This window comes from Mya arenaria, chromosome 8 (assembly GCF_026914265.1).
Source record: "Mya arenaria isolate MELC-2E11 chromosome 8, ASM2691426v1".
Classification (NCBI taxonomy): Eukaryota; Metazoa; Mollusca; class Bivalvia; order Myida; family Myidae; genus Mya; species Mya arenaria.
This window is the reverse complement of record NC_069129.1, coordinates 10,565,039-10,589,711: the sequence shown is the minus strand read 5'-3', so window position 1 is coordinate 10,589,711 and position 24,673 is coordinate 10,565,039. Positions and strand designations below refer to the sequence as shown.

Here is a 24,673-nt window from a genome sequence, read left to right as displayed (position 1 = left end):
CGCATTCTCTCCTAGAGTGTTGATACAAATAATTTGACAATATCTAATTAAAATCGTTATGAAGTAAAATGTGTTCTTCGAGTTCATTTTCTTATGTATTAGTTATCACCTAGGAAACGACCGTTTCGTGTTTCAAACGTCAAGTGGTTGTCATGACCTAGTATATACTAACAAAACACCACACCACATGTGTATAATATTGAATGTAACCACAACGTTTTAATATGAAGCTATTGCTTATGTTCACCAAAACAGAAAACAAACAGAAAGATGTATAAGAAATTAAGAATTCTGTCGAAGTCTTAAAAAGCATTTGAACCAGCCCTGAACACGGGTAGATTCGGTTCTTTTATGGCCTCCAAGTCAATATTCTCTGTCTGGTTTTGGTACACGCATTATTCAGTCTGAACAATCGTCCATTGTATTCGGTTTGGATTAATTATCTGTTTGATTAAAATTCGGAATACACTATAGTTCTGTATTGTAAATCGTATGAAAAAACTGCTGTAATAGAAATCGGAAATATGTTATTTTAATATTACCTGAGCTTTGTGATAATAAACATCATACGGAAAATGTATCATAGATGCACCATTGACAAATATGTTAATAATTCTTAACTTTATAAAACATTGAAATTGTAATGCATTGGGGCTTATACATATAAAGCAAATGTTTGTGCCTTATTTGCTACTATTTCAAATGGCATTGGTTAAAGTCGGTACTATTTAATCCATTGTTATTTTATGTAATATGATTTATCAATCAGTTTATCTTGTAGGTATCATGACATGAACTGCTCTGGAGTGTGCTAATACTGTGCAATAATCCGTCAAAGAATTAAAACGATTGTTTACTTCGTATGCCAATTGGAACATTATAATATGATTAATACCGTCTTATAAGATGCCGTTACTTGTCTTTGGATTATTTGTAAACATACAAAAGATAACAGTTTTATGTAAAAACGAAATATCTGTTAAAATACACTAGACATGGAGACAGCTCGTCGAAAACTTCCGAAAAACAGGCTACCGTGAGTTCGGATTTAATTCTTTAACAAAAAACGTGCGGAATATACAATTTGGAAATTCAATCTACATGACGATGGGACGATGAAAATGATGGACTTAGCGGGTGTGAATTATCGCAAACTTTGAGTGTGTATTACAGAAGAATGTCTAACAGTGGAAGTGGTAGGTACTTTTAGTCTCAAAAAAACATTTTCTTGAAAAGGTACAGTTTTAAAAAAAAACTCTCTTTTAAAGCTAAAAACCTCTTTCAACATAATATTATTGAAAAAGTCACTCATTATGGTATGTTTTTTGATATACAGTCAAAACCCGTTGGCTCGAACTCACAAGGACCGGACAAAATAACTTGAGCCTCGAGAAATTCGAACCTAGCAGGAGGAATTACCAAACGGTTCTTTACATCTAGTTCGAGCCAACGAGGAATTCGAGGAAAGCGAAATTGAAACTAAGTGAGTTCGACTGTAATCATTTTTTTCGCCACTGTGATCATAGGCCCTAAATTAAGAAGAATAAAACATAAATGTGCATAGGGTGTGGGTTGGGAAGGGGAGGGGGTGGTGGTGACTGTCCGCGTTAGTGCATCTAAGCAATGTTTATTATGTTACCAGTAGTAAAACTAATGCACCTTGTGACCTCGACCTCTGATTGAAAACAAAAGATATATACATGTACGCGTTTGATATTTGACGGGTTGAAAATATTTCTTAATCTTCAAACAATTTGAACAAAGCAATCGCGACATTGATATCTGTCAAATTAGTACCATGCTCGATTTGGTTAGCTATCTGACCGAGTCGTAACACAATTGAAGAGAAATAGCGTTTTTGTTCTGCACACTAGATGTTCAAACGATCGTTAAAATAGTTTGGTATTTATAAACACAGTCTTATTGTTACATTTGTTATGTCTGTTTAGTTCGATTTAGATAATTTATTAATTGTGAATTCGGTGCACTATCAGTAATTAATACGTCTCAATCTAATGAGTCCACCAGCTACCAAATTACAGTGCTTTATTTAATTAAATAAGCTATATAAGCATAAAATTAATAAACTAGTAGGAAAAAGGGGGGTTTTTTTAAACAAAAATGCTATAAATTGATACATAAAGCATGACCAAGTTTATAAAGCGGGTTATTTAAATCGTTTTGCATTAAATTATTCTTGAACTAGTCAAATAACAAATATTCCCCATTTAAGAATTAATCGATAGACGGACGGGCTACCAGTTGGACGGACGGACAGATGTATACATATATATATAGATAGATTGATTGATTGATTTTTCCGTGTTTTACTGTCTTGATCATAAAATGCGTAAATACATACATGTATAAGCAAGATTGACTGATTGATTGACTGACTGACTGACTGACTGACTGACTGACTGACTGGACTGGACTGGACTGGACTGGACTGGACTGGACTGGACTGGACTGGACTGGACTGGACTGGACTGGACTGGACTGGACTGGACTGACCGACCGACCGACCGACCGACCGACCGACCGACCGACCGACCGACCGACCGACCGACCGACCGACCGACCGACCGACCGACCGACCGACCGACCGACCGACCGACCGACCGACCGACCGACCGACCGACCGACCGACCGACCGACCGACCGACCGACCGACCGACCGACCGACCGACCGACCGACCGACCGACCGACCGACCGACCGACCGACCGACCGACCGACCGACCGACCGACCGACCGACTGACTGACTGACTGACTGACTGATTTTCAGCGTTTTACTGTCTTAAAATGCTGAAAAACATATAAGCAAATATTCCATGTTTAAAACATGCAGATTGCCTTAAGCACAGATATCTCCGTCTAAATCTTACACTAATAAAAACAACTGTGTAAAGTAAATACTTAAAAATTGAGCACCAATAAACGCCTTTATGTTACAATAAAGGCTGTTTTCACAGATCATGATATTAAGAGTTTAATTGCAAATGTCTTCAGGTTAAATTCTGCAAATATTTATACTTTAAGTATTTTGCCACTGATTTCTATCGAAGTAATTATTGTACTTAAAATCTTATCTTTTGACGTTATCGAAAGTTTGGAAGTTTGAACAAACACAATTTAAAAACATTAAATGATAACATTTCTTGTTAGCAAAATAATGCTCAAAATAAGGTGAAACTTTTCAATGATTCCAGCGTTATTAAATATTTGATTGCTGTGATATTATGATAAAATCCAGGACGGTTACAGGGGCGCAACTAAATAAGCGACCCATATACCCGAATACCCGTGCCTGAATCCGCCAGTATAAATATTATGTAAAATTATCCGTATAAGTTTGTGCCCCAAATGGGACAGAACAAAAGTTCATTTGAGTTATTAGGTTAAATTGTATTATATACACTGGAATAGGCCAATAAGACCAAGCTTCATCATTATATATACACTGGAATAGGTCAATACGACCAGAGCCTCGTCACTGTATATACACTGGAATAGGCCAATAAGACCAATCTTCGTCACTGTATATACACTGGAATAGGTCAATATGACCAGAGCTTCGTCATTATATATACACTGGAATAGGCCAATAAGACCAAGCTTCGTCATTATATATACACTGGAATAGGTCAATACGAACAGAGCCTCGTCACTGTATATACACTGGAATTGGTCAATATGACCAGAGCTTCGTCATTATATATACACTGGAAAAGGTCAATATGACCAAAGCTTCGTCACTATAAATACACTGGAATAGGTCAATACGACCAGAGCCTCGTCACTGTATATACACTGGAATAGGTCAATATGACCAGAGCTTCGTCATTATATATACACTGGAATAGGCCAATAAGACCAAGCTTCGTCATTATATATACACTGGAATAGGCCAATATGACCAGAGCTTCGTCAATATATATACACTGGAATAGGCCAATAAGACCAAGCTTTGTCATTATATATACACTAGAATTGGTCAATATGACCAGAGCCTCGTCATTATATATACACTGGAAAAGGTCAATATGACCAAAGCTTCGTCACTATAAATACACTGGAATAGGTCAATACGACCAGAGCCTCGTCACTGTTTATACACTGGAATAGGCCAATATGACCAGAGCTTCGTCATTATATATACACTGGAATAGGCCAATAAGACCAAGATTCGTCATTATATATACACTGGAATAGGCCAATAAGACCAAGCTACGTCATTATATATACACTGGAATAGGCCAATAAGACCAGAGCCTCGTCACTGTATATACACTGGAATAGGCCAATATGACCAGAGCTTCGTCATTATATATACACTGGAATAGGCCAATAAGAACAAGCTACGTCATTATATATACACTGGAATAGGCCAATAAGACCAAGCTTCATCATTATATATACACTGGAAAAGGCCAATATGACCAGAGCTTCGTCATTATATATACACTGGAAAAGGTCAATATGACCAGAGCTTCATCATTATATATACACTGGAATATTGACCAGGGCTTCATCATTATATATACACTGGAATATTGACCAGAGCTTCATCATTATATATACACTGGAAAAGGCCAATATAACCAGAGCTTCGTCATTATATATACACTGGAAAAGGTCAATATGACCAGAGCTTCATCATTATATATACACTGGAAAAGGCCAATATGACCAGAGCTTCGTCAATATATATACACTCGAAAAGGTCAATATGACCAGAGCTTCATCATTATATATACACTGGAAAAGGCCAATATGACCAGAGCTTCGTCATTATATATACAATGGAAAAGGTCAATATGACCAGAGCTTCATCATTATATATACACTGGAAAAGGCCAATATGACCAGAGCTTCGTCATTATATATACACTGGAAAAGGTCAATATGACCAGAGCTTCATCATTATATATACACTGGAAAAGGCCAATATGACCAGAGCTTCGTCATTATATATACACTGGAAAAGGTCAATATGACCAAAGCTTCATCATTATATATACACTGGAAAAGGCCAATATGACCAGAGCTTCGTCATTATATATACACTGGAAAAGGTCAATATGACCAGAGCTTCGTCATTATATATACACTGGAAAAGGTCAATATGACCAGACCTTCGTCATTATATATACACTGGAAAAGGTCAATATGACCAGAGCTTCGTCATTATATATACACTGGAAAAGGTCAATATGACCAGAGCTTCATCATTATATATACACTGGAATTTGCCAATATGACCAGAGCTTCGTCATTATATATACACTGGAATAGGTCAATATGACCAAGCTTCGTCATTATATATACACTGGAATTGGTCAATATGACCAGAGCTTCGTCACTATAAATACACTGGAATAGGTCAATACGACCAGAGCTTCGTCACTATAAATACACTGGAATAGGTCAATACGACCAGAGCCTCGTCACTGTATATACACTGGAATAGGTCAATATGACCAAGATTCGTCATTATATATACACTGGAAAAGGTCAATATGACCAGAGCTTCGTCACTATAAATACACTGGAAAAGGTCAATACGACCAGAGCCTCGTCACTATTAATACACTGGAATAGGTCAATACGACCAGAGCTTCGTCACTATAAATACACTGGAATAGGTCAATACGACCAGAGCCTCGTCACTGTATATACACTGGAATAGGTCAATATGACCAAGCTTCATCATTATATATACACTGGAATTGGTCAATATGACCAGAGCTTCGTCATTATATATACACTGGAAAAGGTCAATATGACCAAAGCTTCGTCACTAGAAATACACTGGAATAGGTCAATACGACCAGAGCCTCGTCACTGTATATACACTGGAATAGGCCAATATGACCAGAGCTTCGTCATTATATATACACTGGAATAGGCCAATAAGACCAAGCTTCGTCAATATATATACACTGGAATAGGGCAATATGACCAGAGCTTTATCGTTATATATTCACTGGAATTGGTCAATATGACCACAGCTACGCCATTATATATACACCGGAATAGGTCGATATGACCAGAGCTCCATCATTATATATACACTGGAATATTGACCAGGGCTTCATCATTACATATACACTGGAATATTGACCAGAGCTCCATCATTATATATACACTGGAATATTGACCAGAGCTCCATCATTATATATACACTGGAATAGGTCGATATGACCAGAGCTCCATCATTATAAATGCACTGGAATAGGTCAATACGACGCGAGCTTCATCATTATATATGTATACACTGTTATGGGTCAATATGACCACAGCTTCGCTGTAATGGGTCACGGTACAACCAGATAATTATTATTCTATTCGTCGAATGGGAATATAAGATTCAAGATTCAAAATTTATTTACATAATATCTAGACGGTCACGGCCCATGTGGACAAATAATACACAAGTGTTTACAAAAGGTTTAAGTGAGTAAATTTATAATTTGGGAAATATAAAAATCGTTGTTTAGAAATAGGTGTGCGACTTATTTTAATTACGTTCAGCATTCGTATGAGTAAATATTAAACAGCCAAACTTAAAAACTAAATCGAATAAAACATACGCATGGTATTTCCAACAGTTATTTATAGAAACAGTCTGACAAACAATATATTATAAAAAAAACTTTATGTATGGAATAAAGCTGTATTCGTAATAATTTGATTCCTTTATTTTGTTCTATTTATTAATATATATTTATTTATGTACCATAAAACCCTCCCCAAATCGATATACCCAAATCATTTGTCAGCCGAAGGGACGGATGGTTTTCATGAAACACTCGTAAAAAAGGCAGACTAGACGTACAGACAGGCGAATTGACGGATGGACTACGTAAAATACTCGGAATTGACTAAGTGAAATACTCGGATTTACTGACAGACTGGACATAGAGACAAGCGGACGAACGAATGGACTATGTGAAATACTCGGATTACTGAACGACTGGACATACAGACAGGCGGACAGACGCATGGACTACGTGAAATACTCGGATTTACTGACCGACTGGACATACAGACAGGCGGACGGACGAATGGACCACGTGAAATACTCGGATTTACTGACAGACTGGACATATAGACAAGCGGACACGCGAACGGACTATGTGAAATACTCGCGTTACTGAAAAACTGGAGATACAGACAGACGGACGGACGCATGGACTACGTGAAATACTCGGAGTACATACATACTGGACATACAGACAGGCGGACGGACGAATGTACTACATGTGTTTATGTTTAATTATCGGAAAATAGACAGACGGGAGTAACATTAAGGTGAACAGTTGTTTGGTTACGTGAACTACTCGGAGAAAATACAGACTTGACACACAGACATGTTGACGGACGGATGAACTACATGATTAAGGCGGTGAACAGACAGACAGGTAGACGGACGGATGGACTACGTGAGATACTCGGAAAACAGAGTTACGTGACATACAGGCAGGTAGACGGACGGATGTACTATGTGATAACTCGGCAACAGACAAACATAAAAATGATTTACTAAAAACTGAAGTGGTGCTTTAATGTTGTTGTTTTTCCATTTTTATTGAAATTATTGAGATGGTACACACACATTTCGATTAAAGAATAATTAATAAAACATAAAATATATAATAGAATGAGATTTATTCATTCCTTTTACATGATAAATAGGATTTAAGATAGTATATTCGGTTGAGTAAGTACTTTCGAGAAACTATAGTGCCTTACAAAAATCGACACCAGAAGCTTTCATTTTGCAAGCACATTCTCGTTTCACGTTCTTTAATTATTTACGAATATCTGCTTTAAAGTCTGTGATTTCTTGACTTTATTTCCATCTGGCTTGGAAAGATACCAGATAATAAAATTTATGTCGGTTAATAGGCGCTTGTATTGATTACCTGTGACATTTTAGTACGCTGAAACTAATTAAGAAATGGTTCAACTACAGTATGATATCTGTAATTTAATGAGATACAGTCGATTTAAATGCAAATAATGCAGATAATTACATGTTTCAGTATTAGATTGTAATATATATCTCATTAAGTGAGTACCGAAAACCATATTTCACCCGTGATGTAGCCACTCGTAAAATATTTACTTTTGGTGTTCAGGATGTAAAATATACTGCGATCTTTCACTGAAATTAACCATAGTTTTGCCTAAAAAGGATATAAAATGAAATCTAATTGTAGTTGTTATGGAACGCGCGCAAGCTTGTATGCGGGCGTAACGTTATTTCGGAAAATGACGTCCTTGAAATGTTGGGCCAGACCTTTGGCATGATTGAGCTGATATAAAATTATTTAACTGTTTAAAGATGCACTCTTACTCCCAAATAAGATTTACCACATTTAATAATATTGTTTTAATATTCCAAAAAGGATGAATAATTGTCGAAAACAATGGTTCTAATGAAGGATACCAAGTTTAATTTGAAAGAAATGAGCATAAAATACGGCATTTCTACCTTATGAGACTATAGTAGATCACAGTAAATATTTTAGCATTCACCAATCATTTAATAGTTTTGCGCTTTCTGCTGTTAAATTCATGGTTACAATATTGTTATCAGTAATAAATATTTTCCAAAAATGCATTATTTAGTAAGCAGTTAAAGGTTTATCAGTCAAAATTGATGTTTGTTATACATGTGTATGTATTGATTTTGAATAATAAGAGTGTCACTTTAAAAAAAGGAAATATCATTTTATTTCACTGATAAATCTCTATAACCCACCGGAAAGCATTTAATAAAAACAATGAAGATTAAAATTGTTTTGTTTTATTTAAAACTGTATTTTGGCCTCTGTAGTGTGACTTGGTTCTGAGTATTTACCACCGCTGTTTCATTTGATATTTTCAGACAGCGATAACTATGAGAGCAGTACATCTGACCTTGATAACGCTGGCGTAAAGGCAGTTATCACCCTTGGGATAATAATTATTGCAATTGGTTTCTCCTTTCTTATTGCAAAAGTTTGCAAATTGTGCCGGAAGAATATTGTACCGGAAGACGACGACAGTGACGTCAGCGAAAACACGCGCCATGTGCTAAACGCACGGCTATCGGTGCTTAAGTACAAAAGGCGGGAAATGAGTAGAGAAAAACGTGCTAAGGCGCTCAGTTTCATAAACAGATGGATATCGCATGTACAGAATATGAAAAGACGGCGAGGGGAGAAGAAAGTTATAGGAAATGGAATCAAACTTGGTGATAGTGCTAACCTAGAAATAAAAGTTGCTATTGAAAACGCCGATGCTGGCAAAGGGATTGAAGACATTGTTGTAAAAGATGGGGATACAATTCTTACACCACGAATGGCTCGACTTCCGGTGTTTGCCAAATCGACAGGTGACCATGTAAAAACGCACGAGTTACCAAAACCGGTGCATGGACAAAGAGTGTCTCAGAGTTCTAGCCCTGTGCCTAGAGGCAGACCAGTTTCCAGCAAGTCACGTGTTCTCACTAACGTTACCTTGACAACAGTTGACGTCAATAACAAACCGAAAGTAGTCGCAAAAACGGTTCACTTTAAAGATATAGGGTCGACGAAAAAGAGTGATAACACAAATGTGGAGAACAAAAATAACAGTGTCTCAAATACAGTGACTGAAGCCAAACCGACTAGCCAAAAACTAAACACAAACATTAATAATGTCAAAGCAAATAGTTCTATTCAAAATGGGTTAGTGTTAAATTCAAATATCTCGCCATCAAACATGATATCATAAATAATATGTATTACATTGTAAATAAGTGTACAATACAGATCATGTATACAGTACATGTATACTTATTGGTTAACATGGATGTAAACTATTCCATTTACATTTTGGCAAATATAAATTATTTTCTAGATTTTCGTCCATTTTTTTAAATGTGGGGGGGGGGGTACATTTTTATTTTCTTAGATGACTGTTTCATCGTTGAATATCAGTTTGTGTATACCACGTGATAAATTACGTCATAAATGCTACATTGGAAGAAAACATTTTGCTTAAAGTGAAGTCTAAAAACAAATATATATTTTCTATAACTACACCATTTTAAATAAAACAAAGGGCATTCCATGCCCCTTAAAGAGCCCCGCCTTCGTTTTATTACCGAAGTTTGATAAGGTGATTATTTTCGTCAAACACTTCGACAAACCTGTTTCGAAACGAAGTTCAGTTTTGACAGTGCACCGTCAGACAGCCGTTTTGTGAAAAGGTTTGTCGAAGTGTTTTAAAGACCTAAATTCTCAATCAAACTGTGGTAAAAGACCGAAGACTGCGCTATGTTTCATTTAAAATGATGAAGTTATCTTTAATTTAAGTCTTCATTCGAAGCAAAATATTGCCTTCCGTTGTAGCATCTATGACTCTATTTATCACGTGGTATACACATAACTGAATATCTTATCATGTTATTTCTCATTGCATAAAGGGACTATATGCTTCAATCGGAACTCCTCGGCTAGTATCAAACAGATACGAAGCTTGCCGGAGATGGCCGAGTTGTTACGATTGTATATGCTTGTGTTTTAGAGGAACCACGAATACGATCGTAACTCATCGACATCGGAGGTATGAATTAACCCCGTTACCTGCCAGTACCGGACTGATACGCATATACAGAACCTAGCTTAACATTTTTATTTTAATCCAAAAAAAAAATAAGGGGTGGCGGAAAAAGGAGGGGAAGGGGCGAGGATGACAATCTAGCAATTAATTCATAGTCGCATTTATTATTTTTGTTATCATTTTTCAATCTTGAGTATACCAGCGTCTTTCTTACGTACGTTTTTAGGTCACTGCATGTTTTGTTATACTTCTGATATTCATTGTTTTAGTATGGATAAATATTGTGATGTCATGTCATGTCTAATGCTTTTGCCGTTTTAGTATGCAAACTCGTTAATATCAATTTTATACCAGTTGTATTTTGTACTTGTGTTGTTTATTGATTTTTTTTTTTTATATTTTTAATTCTAATAATAAATTATATAACCATGAATGTTGGATATTTCTCGGAAACTTATTCAGAAAAAACATTGCGTACATGACTTTTTCTATTGCTGACCAAGCAAATTGATATACACCAAAAGTGTGGATATTTGTGTGGATATTTGTGTGAATATTTGTGTCCACATGCTTAAACAAGATACATGTACTATTTGTGATACTGAACGTGCAAATCGTCTTTATCAGAGCAACTAGTATATCCGCAATAAATTAAAATATGTCTAAAAAAAATAGAAATTGATAATGGTCAAATTGACAGACGTCTTGGGCCTGAGTTTGAGACTCAAGTCTTAAAACTTACAATCTTAAGAGCAATATAAAATCCTTTGAGAACTTGGATGGTCAAACTCGTTTAACATATTGTAAGCCACATTTTACAGTTGTTTTAATACAATACAAGTTGTCAAAATAAACCATGTTAAAAAATAATCCACAAGCGGATCCAGTGGGTCGAACTTGGCTAGCATCCCTTAAAATGGTCCAATTTGAGTAGTTATTACAATAAAGGAGAAACAAGTAATCAAATACGTCCAAAATGCACCATTTCGGACTAGAAATTGTTAAACAAATGGGGTAGTACCTACAACCCCCCTTGCAAACTCTTAAAACTAAATCAATTTCGGTTCGAATGGAGTGCCGTAAGTCAAAAGGCTATGCCCCCAAGTACCCCCCCCCCCCCACACACACACGCCCCTGTTGTTTGTAACACTTGATGTTGTGCTATTTTAAATGGGAGTCTGAGTAAATATAGACACAGCGAATTATACTCGCATCACTGACTATTGTAGTCCGGCGTTTATACTATACTCGTCGCTTAAGCACTTACAGTACTTTGGTTGTACGGAATAACCAAGCAATGTAAAATAAGTTTTCACGAAGATATAAACTCTATATTTCAAATGCTTTACTTTTAATTGTCCATGCTTTTCTATAAAATTAAATATTCGATCATTGAGTTTAAGTTATATTTTGATATGTGTAGCCTAGGTTGAATTTGTAAAAACATTGCCGGCATTCGCTTTGGCGTGTACATTGTTACTGCTTAATTTGGTTTGGCAATGATGGGCGACATATACGAATCGCGAAATTCTAGTTACACATTTTGAAACACTGGATTTTCTTGATATCAACATAGAAGAGGCTGTTTTCCCATTTAAAGAGAACTCGGTACTCATATAAGTGCATTCGGAACTCCTCGGATGTATGCCGTTTAAGAAGATCAATTTTTAGCTCACCTTAGCCGTAGGCTGAGGCTGAGCTAATTAGGATCGTTGAATGTCCGTCGGCCGCCGTCCATCCACACTTAGTTTGCTAACACTCTAGAGGTCACATTTTTGTCTCAATTGTCACGAAACTTGGTCAGGATGTTTGTCCCAGTAATTACTCGGACGAGTTCGAATATGGGTCATCTGGGATGAAAAACTAGGTCACATGACCCAAAAATAGAAAATAATTGTTAACACTCTAGTGGCTACATTTTCAGCCCAAATATCCTTGAAGTATGAAAGAAAGGTTGTTTCGATGATTTCTAGCTCAAGTTCGAATATGGGTCATCTGGGGTCAAAAACTAGGTCAAAGAGCCCAATTATGTGAAAATCTTGTTAACACTCCAGAGGTAACATTTTCACTCCAAATATCCTGGAAATTTGTCAGAAAGGTTTTTTCGATGATTTCTAGCTCAAGTTCAAATATTAACACTCTAGAGGTAACATTTTCAGCCCAAATATCCTGGAAATTTGCCAGAAAGGTTGTTTCAATAATTTCTAGCTCAAGTTTGAATATGGGTCATATGTAATCAAAAACTAGGTCACAGAGCCCAAATATGGAAAAAATCTTGTTTACACTTTGGATGTAACGTTTTCAGCCCAAATATCCAGGATTATGTCAGAAAGGTTGTTTCGATGATTTCTAGCTCAAGTTCGAATGTGGGTCATCTGGGATAAAAAAAAACTAGGTCACAGAGCCCAAATATGGAAAACCTTGTTAACACTCTAGAGGTAACATTTTCAGCCCAAATATCCTGGAAATTTGTCAGACATGTTGTGTCGTTGATTTTTTAGCTCAAGATCGAATATGAGTCATCTGAGGTCAAAGACTAGGTCACAGAGCCCAAATATAGAAAAATCTTGTTAACACTCTAGAGGTAACATTTTCACTTCAAATATCCTGGAAATTTGTCAGAAAGGTTGTTTCGATGATTTCTAGCTCAAGTTCGAATATGGGTCATCTGTGGTCAAAAACTAGGTCACAGAGCCCAAATATGGAAAAACCTTGTTAACACTCTAGAGGTAACATTTTCAGCCCGAATATGTCAGATAGGTTGTTTTGATAATTTTTAAGTCAAGTTCCAATATGGGTCATCTGTTTTTTTATTGTTATTTTATTGTTTTAAAATCATTGAAGGTACCAACTTCATTAACTTATTCACAACTTAAATATTGTAAGAGTTATTGCCCTTTGTATCTTTTTAAACAAATACATATTTGTCATGTTTTTACACGCCTGTTGTAGTTACCCGAGAGCTCTTGCGCTTCAATTATAGAAATTATCTAAAATTGCTCTTGTCCTATCAATAACTTTTTAAGAATTTGTCCAATCATCACAAAATTTGGCGAGAATGTGAATGGGTATGATACATCAGAGAAGCCAAAACCCTGTTATTGCCCTTTAATTATCAACAAGTCTATAGCACAAAGTTTTACTTGAGCGATATAGGGCCATCTGGCCCTCTTGTTTAATAAAAGTATTGATTGTTGTGTTTTAACTTGTAGTTGTTTGTATTACTAAGTTTAAGTCAATTGCCAATCAAGTGTGTTATTGGATAAATAATTAATATTCCCAAGAGTAAAGTCATTAAATTTGACTGCTAAATTGAAATAACAACGCGATCTACTTGCATCGTAGTTAAATGTAAAGATTTCTGACATTGCAAACCGTCCATATACATCCAATGTTGTTTTCGATGGAAATGGCCGAGATGTTCCGAATGATACGAGAGTGGTACGCGGTACGGAGAAACACTCTAAGTATGATGCGGTACATAGACTCTCACAATCGTTTACAGTCGAACCCCGTTGCCTCGAATTCCTCGTTGGCTCGAACTAGACGTAAAGAACCGATTACTTAATACTGAAGGTAATCACTCCCGCTTGGCTCGAATTTTCCGAAGCTCGAGGTATTTTCGCCGGTCCCTGTTCGAGCTAACGGGGTTCGACTGTTCTTATATTTGTTATGAAGGGTTCGTTAAGGAACATAAGGAGTATTCTGTACGGACATGAGAGTGGGTTACACTCACATATGTTGGTTTAATTGTCACCCGTGAGTGCATGTAAGTTTGATGTGTGGTCACCAAGCCGGACAAGTGGATTATCACCGGATACTCCCGGTTTCCCCCTCAACAGAAGACCACACTCTCGCGTAAAATCGTGCCAACGAGAGTGATTAATATACTGTTGCAATAACTTGTTTCACAAACGTGGTTAAATAAATAAGTTTAAACTTATTGTCTCCCGTTGTTAAATTTGCATATGTACTTAACAAATATGAATCGCTCAAACAATTTTACTCTAGTGTTTATAGATTATGCGGATCTATTATTCAGGCAACTTAGGATCGTATGAAGTCATTTCCTATTGACAATTAAGAAAAGGAAATTAAACAGGATTTTCATATGACTTTATTTCAATACAAACAAAAGTAAATTAGCATACTTCCGTTTCGTAAATACTTTGAAGTGGAGATTTAATCATATGATGTCCAGATCAGGAGCATTTTGAAGAAGTGAAAGGGTTTATGGTCAGATTCATAAAAAAGAAATGAAGCAATACACACTGATATATCACTTAAGTACAATCAAAACTTGACAATCAATTAAGAGCATGGTCATGTTTTGTTTCTGGGATTGTCCACGTGGTTTCTCCAGCATTGTTTTACAACTCCTCGGTTGTCTGTAACTACTTAACCGCTTCACAATGAACAGAAACAGTTGTACCCTTTCTCGTACAAGAACTTATTTTCGAGTTTTTTTTCAAATACAAAATGTGTGTGGTAATACAACTTTTACACAAAACAATATCATCCAATTTTCCTTACATGTACCCACGAGGGGTGATCTAGAATCACGTGGACTTCTTCCGTAGTTTCTATATTTTTCTTCCAAATCATTTAAAAATTCATGAATATCTTATTCAAAGTGTTCTGCATAGACGATACAAATTTTAGGTCTGTAAATGTAATAAGCATTGAAAAACTACAGCTAATATTAAAAAAGATGACTTTCCATTTGAAATTAAAAACGACAACAACACAGATTGCATTAACAAGATTAATATCGAAATCTACGTTTACACTCTACGAGCAATCAACTATTAGATAGAATGAACCTTAACAGTTGACCAATCATCATATTGCAGGAAATAAGCAAGACGCAGTTAACATAGTTTAAAAGAAAACAGAATATCTAAGTATTTTATTAAAAAACAGGGTACTTTTTTACTATCTCTCATAAGCGGTTCAAATCCTTAAAATCTCTCATACACTGAGCAACAACACTTGCAGCAGATACAGAGAACAATTAAGCCGATCAAAAACACACCACCGACAACGATCCCGACAATAGCAGCAATGGAGAGGGCGATTGCTCCGCAGTGTTTCTCGTCGGAATTATCTCCACAATTGTTATACCCGTCACACAGCATGTTTGACTGGACGCATTTCTTGTTAGCGCACTTGAACTCGTCGTGTCGGCATTTACCTGCAACAGCAATGTTATCATTGGCTTACTTGGCATAAATTATCACTTTTTTGGCTCTAGTCCATTTTACTTTTTGCAATTGAAAGCATGAATATAATAAGAAACGGCTTTTGTAAATACTTCCAATATGTGTACTGTGTATGTTTTTATTTCCAGGTCACAAGCTCATTGTAATGTTTAAATAAAGATTCTTGTATCTTGTATCTTATATGTTTTTTTTTTATCTAAACTAAGTGTAATTCCACACAACCGACATGCAGGCACTGAAAATTTATCCACTATGGTAAGATTTCTTAAAGCGTTGGAAACCTAAGAAGTAATCCATACGGGCCCCCAATGACTGAACATTGAAGAAAATTCAGGAATAAAACATGAGACAAGATACGTGTGTCTGAATCTTACATCTGTCTTACCGTTAGAACGTCTTACCTAAATGAAAAGGCGTGATGACAGCCTGGAAGTTCTCATGTACGTTAACTGCTTGAGAGATGTACCCAAATCTCATCGTCAGAAAGTTCCGGCTGGTCTCATAGGAGCTGTGATGCGTGCTGGTGCCACACAGACCGCTGGAATCTACAATGTAGAGAAATGTGCTGTCACGAACGCATTTCTTTTCGCTGTAGTTTAAACACCAAAATATTTACCACTTTCAGTGCTTTGATTTAATGATACATCACATTAACTAATCAAATTACTGTGAAATCATTAATGTTCGTGGGGCATTAATGTTCGTGGTTTTCGTGGGTTGGGTGATCCACGAATTCAAGATCCCACGAAATATAAACCCTTTATTCACTTTTTCAATTGCCTTGTTACGTACATACTCTAGTATATTATTTACAGAGGTCGCAGTATACAGTGTTAAAACCTGTCTCACTGTATAACTTACGATCATTATTCTGTTAATATATTATAACTGCCTTTAACAAATAATTAACCAAATCAATTAAATGTGTTTTATGCAGCAAATGACAGTTATAAGCACGTTTAAACACCAAAATATTTACCACTTTCAGTGCTTTGATTTAATGATACATCACATTAACTAATCAAATTACTAGTATGTATACATCTATGTATGAAAGACGTTAAAATGTAAACACCCATACTCATTTAATGTTTTGAATACTGTGATTGAAATAAGAACACACCCCGTATGCACTACAAAACCTCCTTTATTGTAATGACGCTTGGTACCCTTAGGCATCTAACCCCACGATGCCTTATTAAAGGAACCCTAAATCGCCAGTGCCTTTTGTGCTTTGATTTCGCAAAGTTTCATGGTTTTATTGTGTAAAAGGCGCAAGGTATATATGGTACCGCCCATTATTTTGAGAAAACGGACTTCTACTTTCTGTCAAAGAAGGGATTTAAGGTTTATCCCCTTTCGTAAGAACATTAAGATTTACCAAAAATATATTTTTGTCACGAAATTGTACCGTATTTTTTAATCAAATGGAATTCTAAGCAAAGGTATCCTCATCTTTATTTTTTTTTTCATGTTATACATAACTTGAAATCAAATATAAGCATCGAAATTGGCTGCAAACGCTCTCGAGTCTATACTTTCTTCGGCGATGAAGGGGTATCACTTGATAATTATGAAAGCCTCTAATACATGTGCGTGCTGTCAATTGTAACATGAGATTTGAGTTTCATTTGGATAGTTTGAACATTTTAAGATTCGGTAAATCTGAGTGTTTGCACGAACACGACGCTTAACAACAGGGCTATGATGACACTTGACCCTTTTCTTCGAATTCATTCGGAACGGATCGGCCATTTCGTTCGATAAAAATGGCCGAGTACCTCCGAATGCGAATTCCGTCATACTTACAGTAGCTAGTTTGGTGTACAAAAATCAACACACACATAGAAAGTAAGAACTTGGAAACAATAAAAAATACAGGATGCGAAAGTTTCCCCGGCTGTGTCAAAACTTTAAGTATACCGCTGATCTGATGTGAGAAAGACTGTCCGTCGAAGAGGTCAAGACGCGTCTTGACGCAGACATTGTTGGACTTCGTGGAGAGCTTCATAGAGCGGAACGTCACCACGAACATGTACGTCTGCAAATATGGAAGTTTTCTCTTCAAATCTCAACAGTTATTTTGATACTGATGATAGTATTTAGGTGGGAAAATAAGGGGAATATAACTGTGTCGTTTATCAATGATGGGGAATATGCACCACATGAATAATCCTTGCTGGTTTTCAAAATAATGCTTGAGATGTTCGTCGATTATTGCCCGCTGCCTGTTTGTTATTTTTTTCTTTTCACGTATTTCTTTTTTTAATCTACATCGCAATAATCTCCCCTGACAAGTAGAATTTATATTCCTGTCACCCGGTGCAAGGATAGCTTGATTTCAGCTATATATAGTTTTTGAATGTTTTTTTTTCTTCTTGTCTTTTGGGAAAGTTTTCATAAAATTTCAATTATTCAAGGTTCAATGAGGTTAAAATACAAAATCATATTTAAAAATTAAAGATAATTTTCAATGTTTACCGCAGCGCAGTGAGGATCTACATGTAGTCATGTGATGTGCAAGGTGGCAGTGATTAATGTACTGTAAGGGAAGTACAGTGTGTGTGCGCACCACGTGATCAATTGCGTCATAAATGCTACGTCGGAAGACAATATTTTGCATCGAATAAAGGCTTTAAACAAAGATAACTTTACTATTTCTTCACCATTTTAAATGAAACATAGCGCAGTCTACGCCGCTTACGGGACCCCGCCTTCGGTCCTTTACCAGAGTTTGATTGAGAGTTTAGTTTCTTAAAACACATCGACGAGCGCTTTCGCAAAACCGCTTTCTGGTGGAGCATTGTTTGTGTGTGTTTGAAGACACGTATTACCTAATCAAACCCTGGTAATAAATGGTGCTCTTTAAGCGGCATAGAATGTCATTTGTTTCATTTAAAATGGTGTAGAAAACGAAAAATTATCTTTTTTTTAAGTATTCATTTTAAGCAAAACGTTGCCTTCCGACGTAGCATATACATGTATGACGTATTTTATCACGTGGTATACACACTCTGAAGTAACACTGTGTGGAGTTTGTAATTTCTTCCGCAGCAGTAAGTACAATCACCGATTAATATTAAAATGCTTCTTAGCATACAATGTGGTGTGGCTTTCGATGATTAAAATTGCTAAAACATTCATACCGGAAATGACGCTGACTCCACGCCGAAAACGCAAGGATTTATGGTCGGCACCCGGTTGTTTGCGGACAGAGAGACTAGTATAGCGTTCCTGTCGTGAAGGACACGTTTTTGTTTACACAGGTTGGCCATGTAGTCTAGAAACAAATACAATCGTTATTGAAGAAAAATAGTTTAGAGACTAGGGTTGAAAACGAGCAAAAGTGACAACTGACAGTATATTGTTAGAAGAAAATGATATTTAAGTACGAAGCTATTATGTTGTTACTTTAAAGTAGCTATATCCCGAGTATATATTTACAAATGGTCTCAAGTCTTAGCCTAGTCTGACTCTCGACTCGGAATCAGACTCAGAAAAGTGTGTTTTTAATAATAATAATCTACAAAATATGATAGTAAAAATTCTGAATGTATTCAGCAAATTTCAGGTTCAAGAAGGAACTGGTCTTTAATTTGTGACTTATCCTAGTCTTTTGTTTGCTGAAAAACATTCACTTACTTTGTTGCGGTTTAAAAGAGAGCAATTCTTCTCCGTCCTCTCCGTTGGAATAAATGACGTCCCTCCCATCGTCAACCTGCGTCACGTTAAACGGTGCATAATCGTCAGAAGATAACTCTAATGTGTCATTTTCGTGAACGAACGTTTTACAGAAAGCGTTGCAGACGAATAAAAATAAAACCACACACAATTTAATCGCCATATTGCCTATCTAGATACCAGCTTATTTTCAAATTAGCCGATGATTTAGTATACCGGTTAATTGATGTTGGACCTTTCGAAGTCAAACAACGAATATTACAATAAAATATAAATTTCGGTCGTTGAAACCCGGAGATTTTCAGGAAGTGAAAGCACTTGATGTCTAATTATTTAAATCAAGGATCTGTTTCATGTCATCAAGATTCAATGTACACACTTGACGCCTATTAATACAAAACAAATGATCGTATCACGTGCAGATATATTTGCATGCGCTCTATATGATTTATCAAATTCTCACTGCACGCGGGGCTTTGAGTAAGGGAATTGAGCAATAGTCTAATGACCGGGAATCACTTGATCGATTGATATTTTGATTCCTTGAACATTGCAGTTTCCAAAAAGATAAGGCTTTACATCACATTCCAATATTATTTTCAGTTTAATTTAGCCATATCTTACAACAACATTGTCTATACCAATGGCCAAATTTCCTATCCTGTCAGTAACGAATTATGTTGACGATTTATCAAATACTTGAACTGGTAATATTCTAAGGGACAGTTCATAGTTTAGTATAATGCATAGCTCATGCATACAAAATATATGTATTTAATAATAATTGATGTTCTTGTGAGATATTATGATTTTAAATGTTTTAGTATTGGAGTTGTAATTTAAAGGTAGAATCACGTACATGTTGTTGTGTTTTAAACCATGGGCAAACTGATGGACACTGAATTGAACTTCAGTTTAATTTAAGACAATGTAATAATTAACACATTGAAACTGACTTAATTGACAATATCTGGTAGCCGTATTCTGCGTACAACCCTGACATGTACATGGGCGTATTTTGATTGAATTTTGGCTCGAGTGACTTTTTCGTTAAACTTGTATTCAAGACTAGATCGAGTACTTTACTCTAAACGCAATACTGGGACCCTTTATTACACTCCTATCATCAAGCCACGGTGATAAGGCCTGTTTTTTGTGAGACACGTCAAGGGAGGCCACTGCGTAGGAGATATCGGATGCTGGAACAGAAAGTGTTGTGTGCTGCAATCGTAGAAAATGTCAACTTTTGATATTTTCTTAATTTTTCACTGTTTTCGGCGAAAGAAATAGCTTACAATCGTTATTTATTTTTGAAGATGGAGCTAGTAAAAGATGGAGATGTCGATAAATCCAGTCATTTAAGTGATGAATTGGTCGGAAGAAAGGTATTGCGTTGTTTGTTAATTTGAGTTAAATCGGATGATCACGTTTTCGGATATTATTTTTTCTTTCCTTAAATTTGCTTTCCTCTTTTTATTTGAGTTTCAATGCAAAGCATTTCAGTTTAAATACATTATTATAGAACATTATAATTATGTGCTTTGAGTTTCATGACTTGCCTAGTGGTGCCTATTATCTCATGTGACCACACCCACAATGCAAATAAACTTTCGCTAATAGTTTAATTGGTATTAAAGAAAACATGTGAGGAAATGTTTGACTGGTAAAGGTCACATTGCTGGACACTAGGACTTTGTTTTTACCAACTGAGCTAACCAGGTTGCTGGTTCTTAAATGCCCATCTGAACTTCTCCCCTGTTAACCTTTTAGGACAATCCAGACACCCTGGCAATTCATTTCTGACACCAGTAAACCGTGACAGAAAAGCGTGATTTGTTCAAACCCATCCGGCTGTAACATTAGCATTGTGCTCTCACACACTACCCTAATGACCCTACCTGTCAGTACATTTAATACGCCACTTCCCAGTCTTTGACGATTTTTTGTTTTGGCAACTCGTAATAACAATGAATGTCCAAATGTTAAAAAAAGTTTTCTACTGCTGAAGAAATAAGGCCAGAGATGAAATATATATTTTACCTCAAATATTTTCTTAAAAGAGGCACGTTGCAATGCGTTTTTAAGATTTGGTGTAATTTTACTGATTTTTGACAAATTTTTGTATTTTGCATACAAAAAGAACTTTTGGATTTTTGCTCCAAATTCTATTTTTCATTAATCATTCAATTCACAACAATTCCAAGTGATCGATTGAGGAACTTTTTTAAAGCTTGTTTATTTTTCAAAGAAAAAAGTCGAGGTAATTTCATAGTCTTGGTGTTGCTGGCACCTACGTAATCGACATCGTGCTAAATCTTTAACCCGGCAACCTAAAACCCAGTAGAAATGAAGTTTGTTCAATTTAACAGGCATTCTGATGATAACCGTTACTTAACTGAACTTTTCAAGTCATTCTGTTTCCATTTAAGGGCTGTGATCCCTTGTTAACGACAGCAAGAGGAAAGTTACAGAAGAGACGATCCAAGCTCAATGATGAAATCAACCGAGAACTACGGATGAGGAATGGGGCAGAAAATTTATTCAGGTTTAATGATCATTTATGATGTTAAAAAGCAAAATAATTAATTGCTTCAGCAATATAACTAGTTTGCGCCTAATATTTTCGTTACTTTTTCATTAGATACAGTCACTAATGCATTGTGATTTTCTTTTAAAAGGAAAATCAGTATTTACCCTTGGATAGATTAGTTCAAGTCTCAATGTGTACCAAGATCAGATATTCTTGGCTGCACAATAGAACATTATTAATATTATACAATAATTGTGTGTTACAACTTGAAGGGCTGTATTTTAAGAATATGCTGGCATCAGCCACATATCCAGCTCACTGCATGTGGTTTAATTTCATTTGGTAGTTTAAAAATGTTGATTAGTTTGGACCTATTTTAAATTTAATATGAACAATCAGTATGTAAGTATGTATTTAGGGTTTAAAAAGGACAGGTAGCTGCTGAAGTAGTAGAGTTTTAAGGGAGAAAAGGGCGTATATGGCCCTGTGAAGAACTTGAACATTAAAATTGAATTTGACAGAAAATATTTTATTAGCAGTTGAGTTTAATTGAAGAAATAGTAGATTTCAACTGTCAGATATGTATTAAAAGTTTGTATGTATTAATGATCGTATAAGTTTTAATTAAAACAATATAAATATCTGATAGTTTTAAGCATTTAATTCCATGCCCAGGCTGGTCCCCATGAAAGCAGAATTTATGCTACAAAGAAGGACAGGGTGCAGCACCCTTCCATAACTCAGAAAACCCTGGAATTTATAATCTGATTGTCAAAATTTGGGAACTTGAATGTTGTAAATTTAGTCTTGTATGTGAGTTGACTTTTAAATGAAGAATATTCAGTGTTCTTTATAATGTAATGAAGTACTCATGTAAAGCTATCAATATACAATAGGGCTACAGACAACAAACGACTGAAGGAGTTGGTCTCGGTTGAGCTGCTGTTCTTCAATTCCAATATACAGCTGCTGAAGGAGGAGGTCTCAGATCTCAACAGCAATGTCCACATCTACCAACATGACAAGTATGCATTAAGTTATCTAATATATTTCTAACTTCATCAGATATTTTAGCTTGTCCTTTCTTAAAGAATAAAATCCAAGTATTAGGCCCCCCAAAAATAAAAAAGATATTGTGGTTCCGTTTAAATTGAAACCGATTTTATTTTATTTTTTATTATATTAAATGTATATTCAAATACATGATGCACTATGATTTACAGAAGGTATTATACAGCTTACTTGTACCGTGTTAATTTTGGGAAACATTGATGTCAGAATGTGTATGCATGTAAACAATATACATACTTTGTAAACAAATTTTTCCAAAATAACATATTCTTTCCTAGCCTGCTTTTTGTCTGCATGTCAACATAAATTTGTTATGTCTTACTGCCTTAAAGCAGCAATCTCATAGATTGATTATTTTGACAATTATTTTATTTTTTGTCTCTGAATGAGCCAGTTTTTGTATAAATGTCTGGAAACCTTTAATTTAAGACTGCTGACAAAAAAAATGATCGCAGTTTAACATATTTATGTTCGAAAAAAAGGTGTTTTATGGCCAAAAGCGTTACTTAGATACCCTTAGAGAATAATGAAAAATGAATTTTTGTCAGTTTATGAATCAAATGAGATCAGTTTAAATTGCTATATCTAATATGACTGCATTCAAAGCATTGACGTACAAGCCCAATGTTTAACATAAGTGCTTGGTATTAAAATTATTATTATTAACAAGTCCTGCTATATTAAATCCAAATCTTTGCAAACCCCTGGTGCAAATTACCAGAGCAAGGTTTGTGCTTTTTTAGACCCCTGGGCTCCATAAATGTCTGTTACATGGAAATGCTCAAAAGAATTTATAAATGTGCTGGAATGCCTGTTTGCCATATATCTGACTTTGTTAAAAAGAACTTCTAATTAGTAATATTTTAACATGATATTTAGACAAGCTGTTTCTCTGTGGCCCTTTTCATTTAATGTCTTTAGTCATAAAGTGAAATTATTTAAATGCAATATAATTATTTTGTTATTTTGCCACATGCTTGTATTTGTGTGATTTGAAGTTTACCAGGTTTTTTTTTTAAAAACAAAGTCATGAAAAAAATAAACTTTCTGCCATCTGTGACGTATCTACAGATTTAAGAATTTATAAGATATGACTATTGAGGATCAATAAACGAAATGGGGCCCTTACTTCTAGTGGGTGCAGGATAGTAGGGAAAATCACAAATAACACTGTCAATGAATGCTGAGTGGTCAAAAGTACTTTAAGAAATAAAAAAGTCGCTTTTATTACAAACATCACTAAGTAATTGCATTTCATATTTAAATTTTTATTTTTATTTTGAATGTTATAAAATTGATGTTTCAGCTCACATAAAGTTCCGATGATTCCTCTTGGACTGAAAGAAACAAAAGACATTGACTTCAAAGTTGCTATCAAAGTAAGTTCTGTGTAGCATCCGTCACTGTGGACAATTTGAGGGGTGAAAATATGTGCTGTCTGATGATGTCTAAGGTTGAAAATATTTAAATGAAGGCCATGAAGACCTTTGTGAGTCATGTTTTGACTTTTGTTTTTTTCTGACCAGATAGAAGACTAACTCTTGACTGGAAATGTTGGCTAAGATTTTAT

The 24,673-nt window shown here is 35.6% G+C and overlaps 3 protein-coding genes across 3 annotated transcripts in view; 2 read left to right on the top strand and 1 right to left on the bottom strand.

The window, feature by feature from the left end:
- The first annotated feature begins 430 nt into the window (after nt 1–430).
- On the top strand, nt 431–9,913 carry LOC128243859 (uncharacterized). Its single transcript, XM_052961841.1, has 2 exons — nt 431–1,196; nt 8,900–9,913. Exons 1-2 carry the CDS (start codon nt 1,178–1,180, stop codon nt 9,766–9,768), a joined length of 888 nt encoding a protein of 295 aa, XP_052817801.1. The 5' UTR covers nt 431–1,177; the 3' UTR covers nt 9,769–9,913.
- A 4,785-nt stretch (nt 9,914–14,698) lies between these two features.
- LOC128244774 (neuropilin and tolloid-like protein 1) lies at nt 14,699–19,792 on the bottom strand. The gene is made up of 5 exons (XM_052962852.1): nt 19,464–19,792; nt 18,968–19,101; nt 17,745–17,862; nt 16,223–16,366; nt 14,699–15,793 (listed from the first exon to the last, which is right to left on the bottom strand). Exons 1-5 carry the CDS (start codon nt 19,663–19,665, stop codon nt 15,561–15,563), a joined length of 831 nt encoding a protein of 276 aa, XP_052818812.1. The 5' UTR covers nt 19,666–19,792; the 3' UTR covers nt 14,699–15,560.
- A 932-nt stretch (nt 19,793–20,724) lies between these two features.
- LOC128243388 (rhophilin-2-like) overlaps nt 20,725–24,673 on the top strand; it is a 32,162-nt gene continuing 28,213 nt past the window's right edge. Inside the window, exons 1-4 of the mRNA XM_052961142.1 lie at nt 20,725–20,887; nt 21,932–22,047; nt 22,929–23,057; nt 24,410–24,482. Coding sequence (XP_052817102.1) covers nt 20,819–20,887; nt 21,932–22,047; nt 22,929–23,057; nt 24,410–24,482 — 387 coding nt within the window. The 5' untranslated portion in view covers nt 20,725–20,818. The remainder of the gene's footprint in view (nt 20,888–21,931; nt 22,048–22,928; nt 23,058–24,409; nt 24,483–24,673) is intronic.

Bases quoted from the DNA above. Each gene is read 5' to 3' on its own strand.
- LOC128244774 (XM_052962852.1), bottom strand. From the start codon at position 19,665: ATGGCGATTAAATTGTGTGTGGTTTTATTTTTATTCGTCTGCAACGCT. The intron at 19,102-19,463 runs GTAAGTGAATGT...ATTTGTTTCTAG, and splicing joins CTCTTTTAAACCGCAACAAA to ACTACATGGCCAACCTGTGT. The intron at 15,794-16,222 runs GTAAGACGTTCT...TTGCTGTTGCAG, and splicing joins CATCACGCCTTTTCATTTAG to GTAAATGCCGACACGACGAG.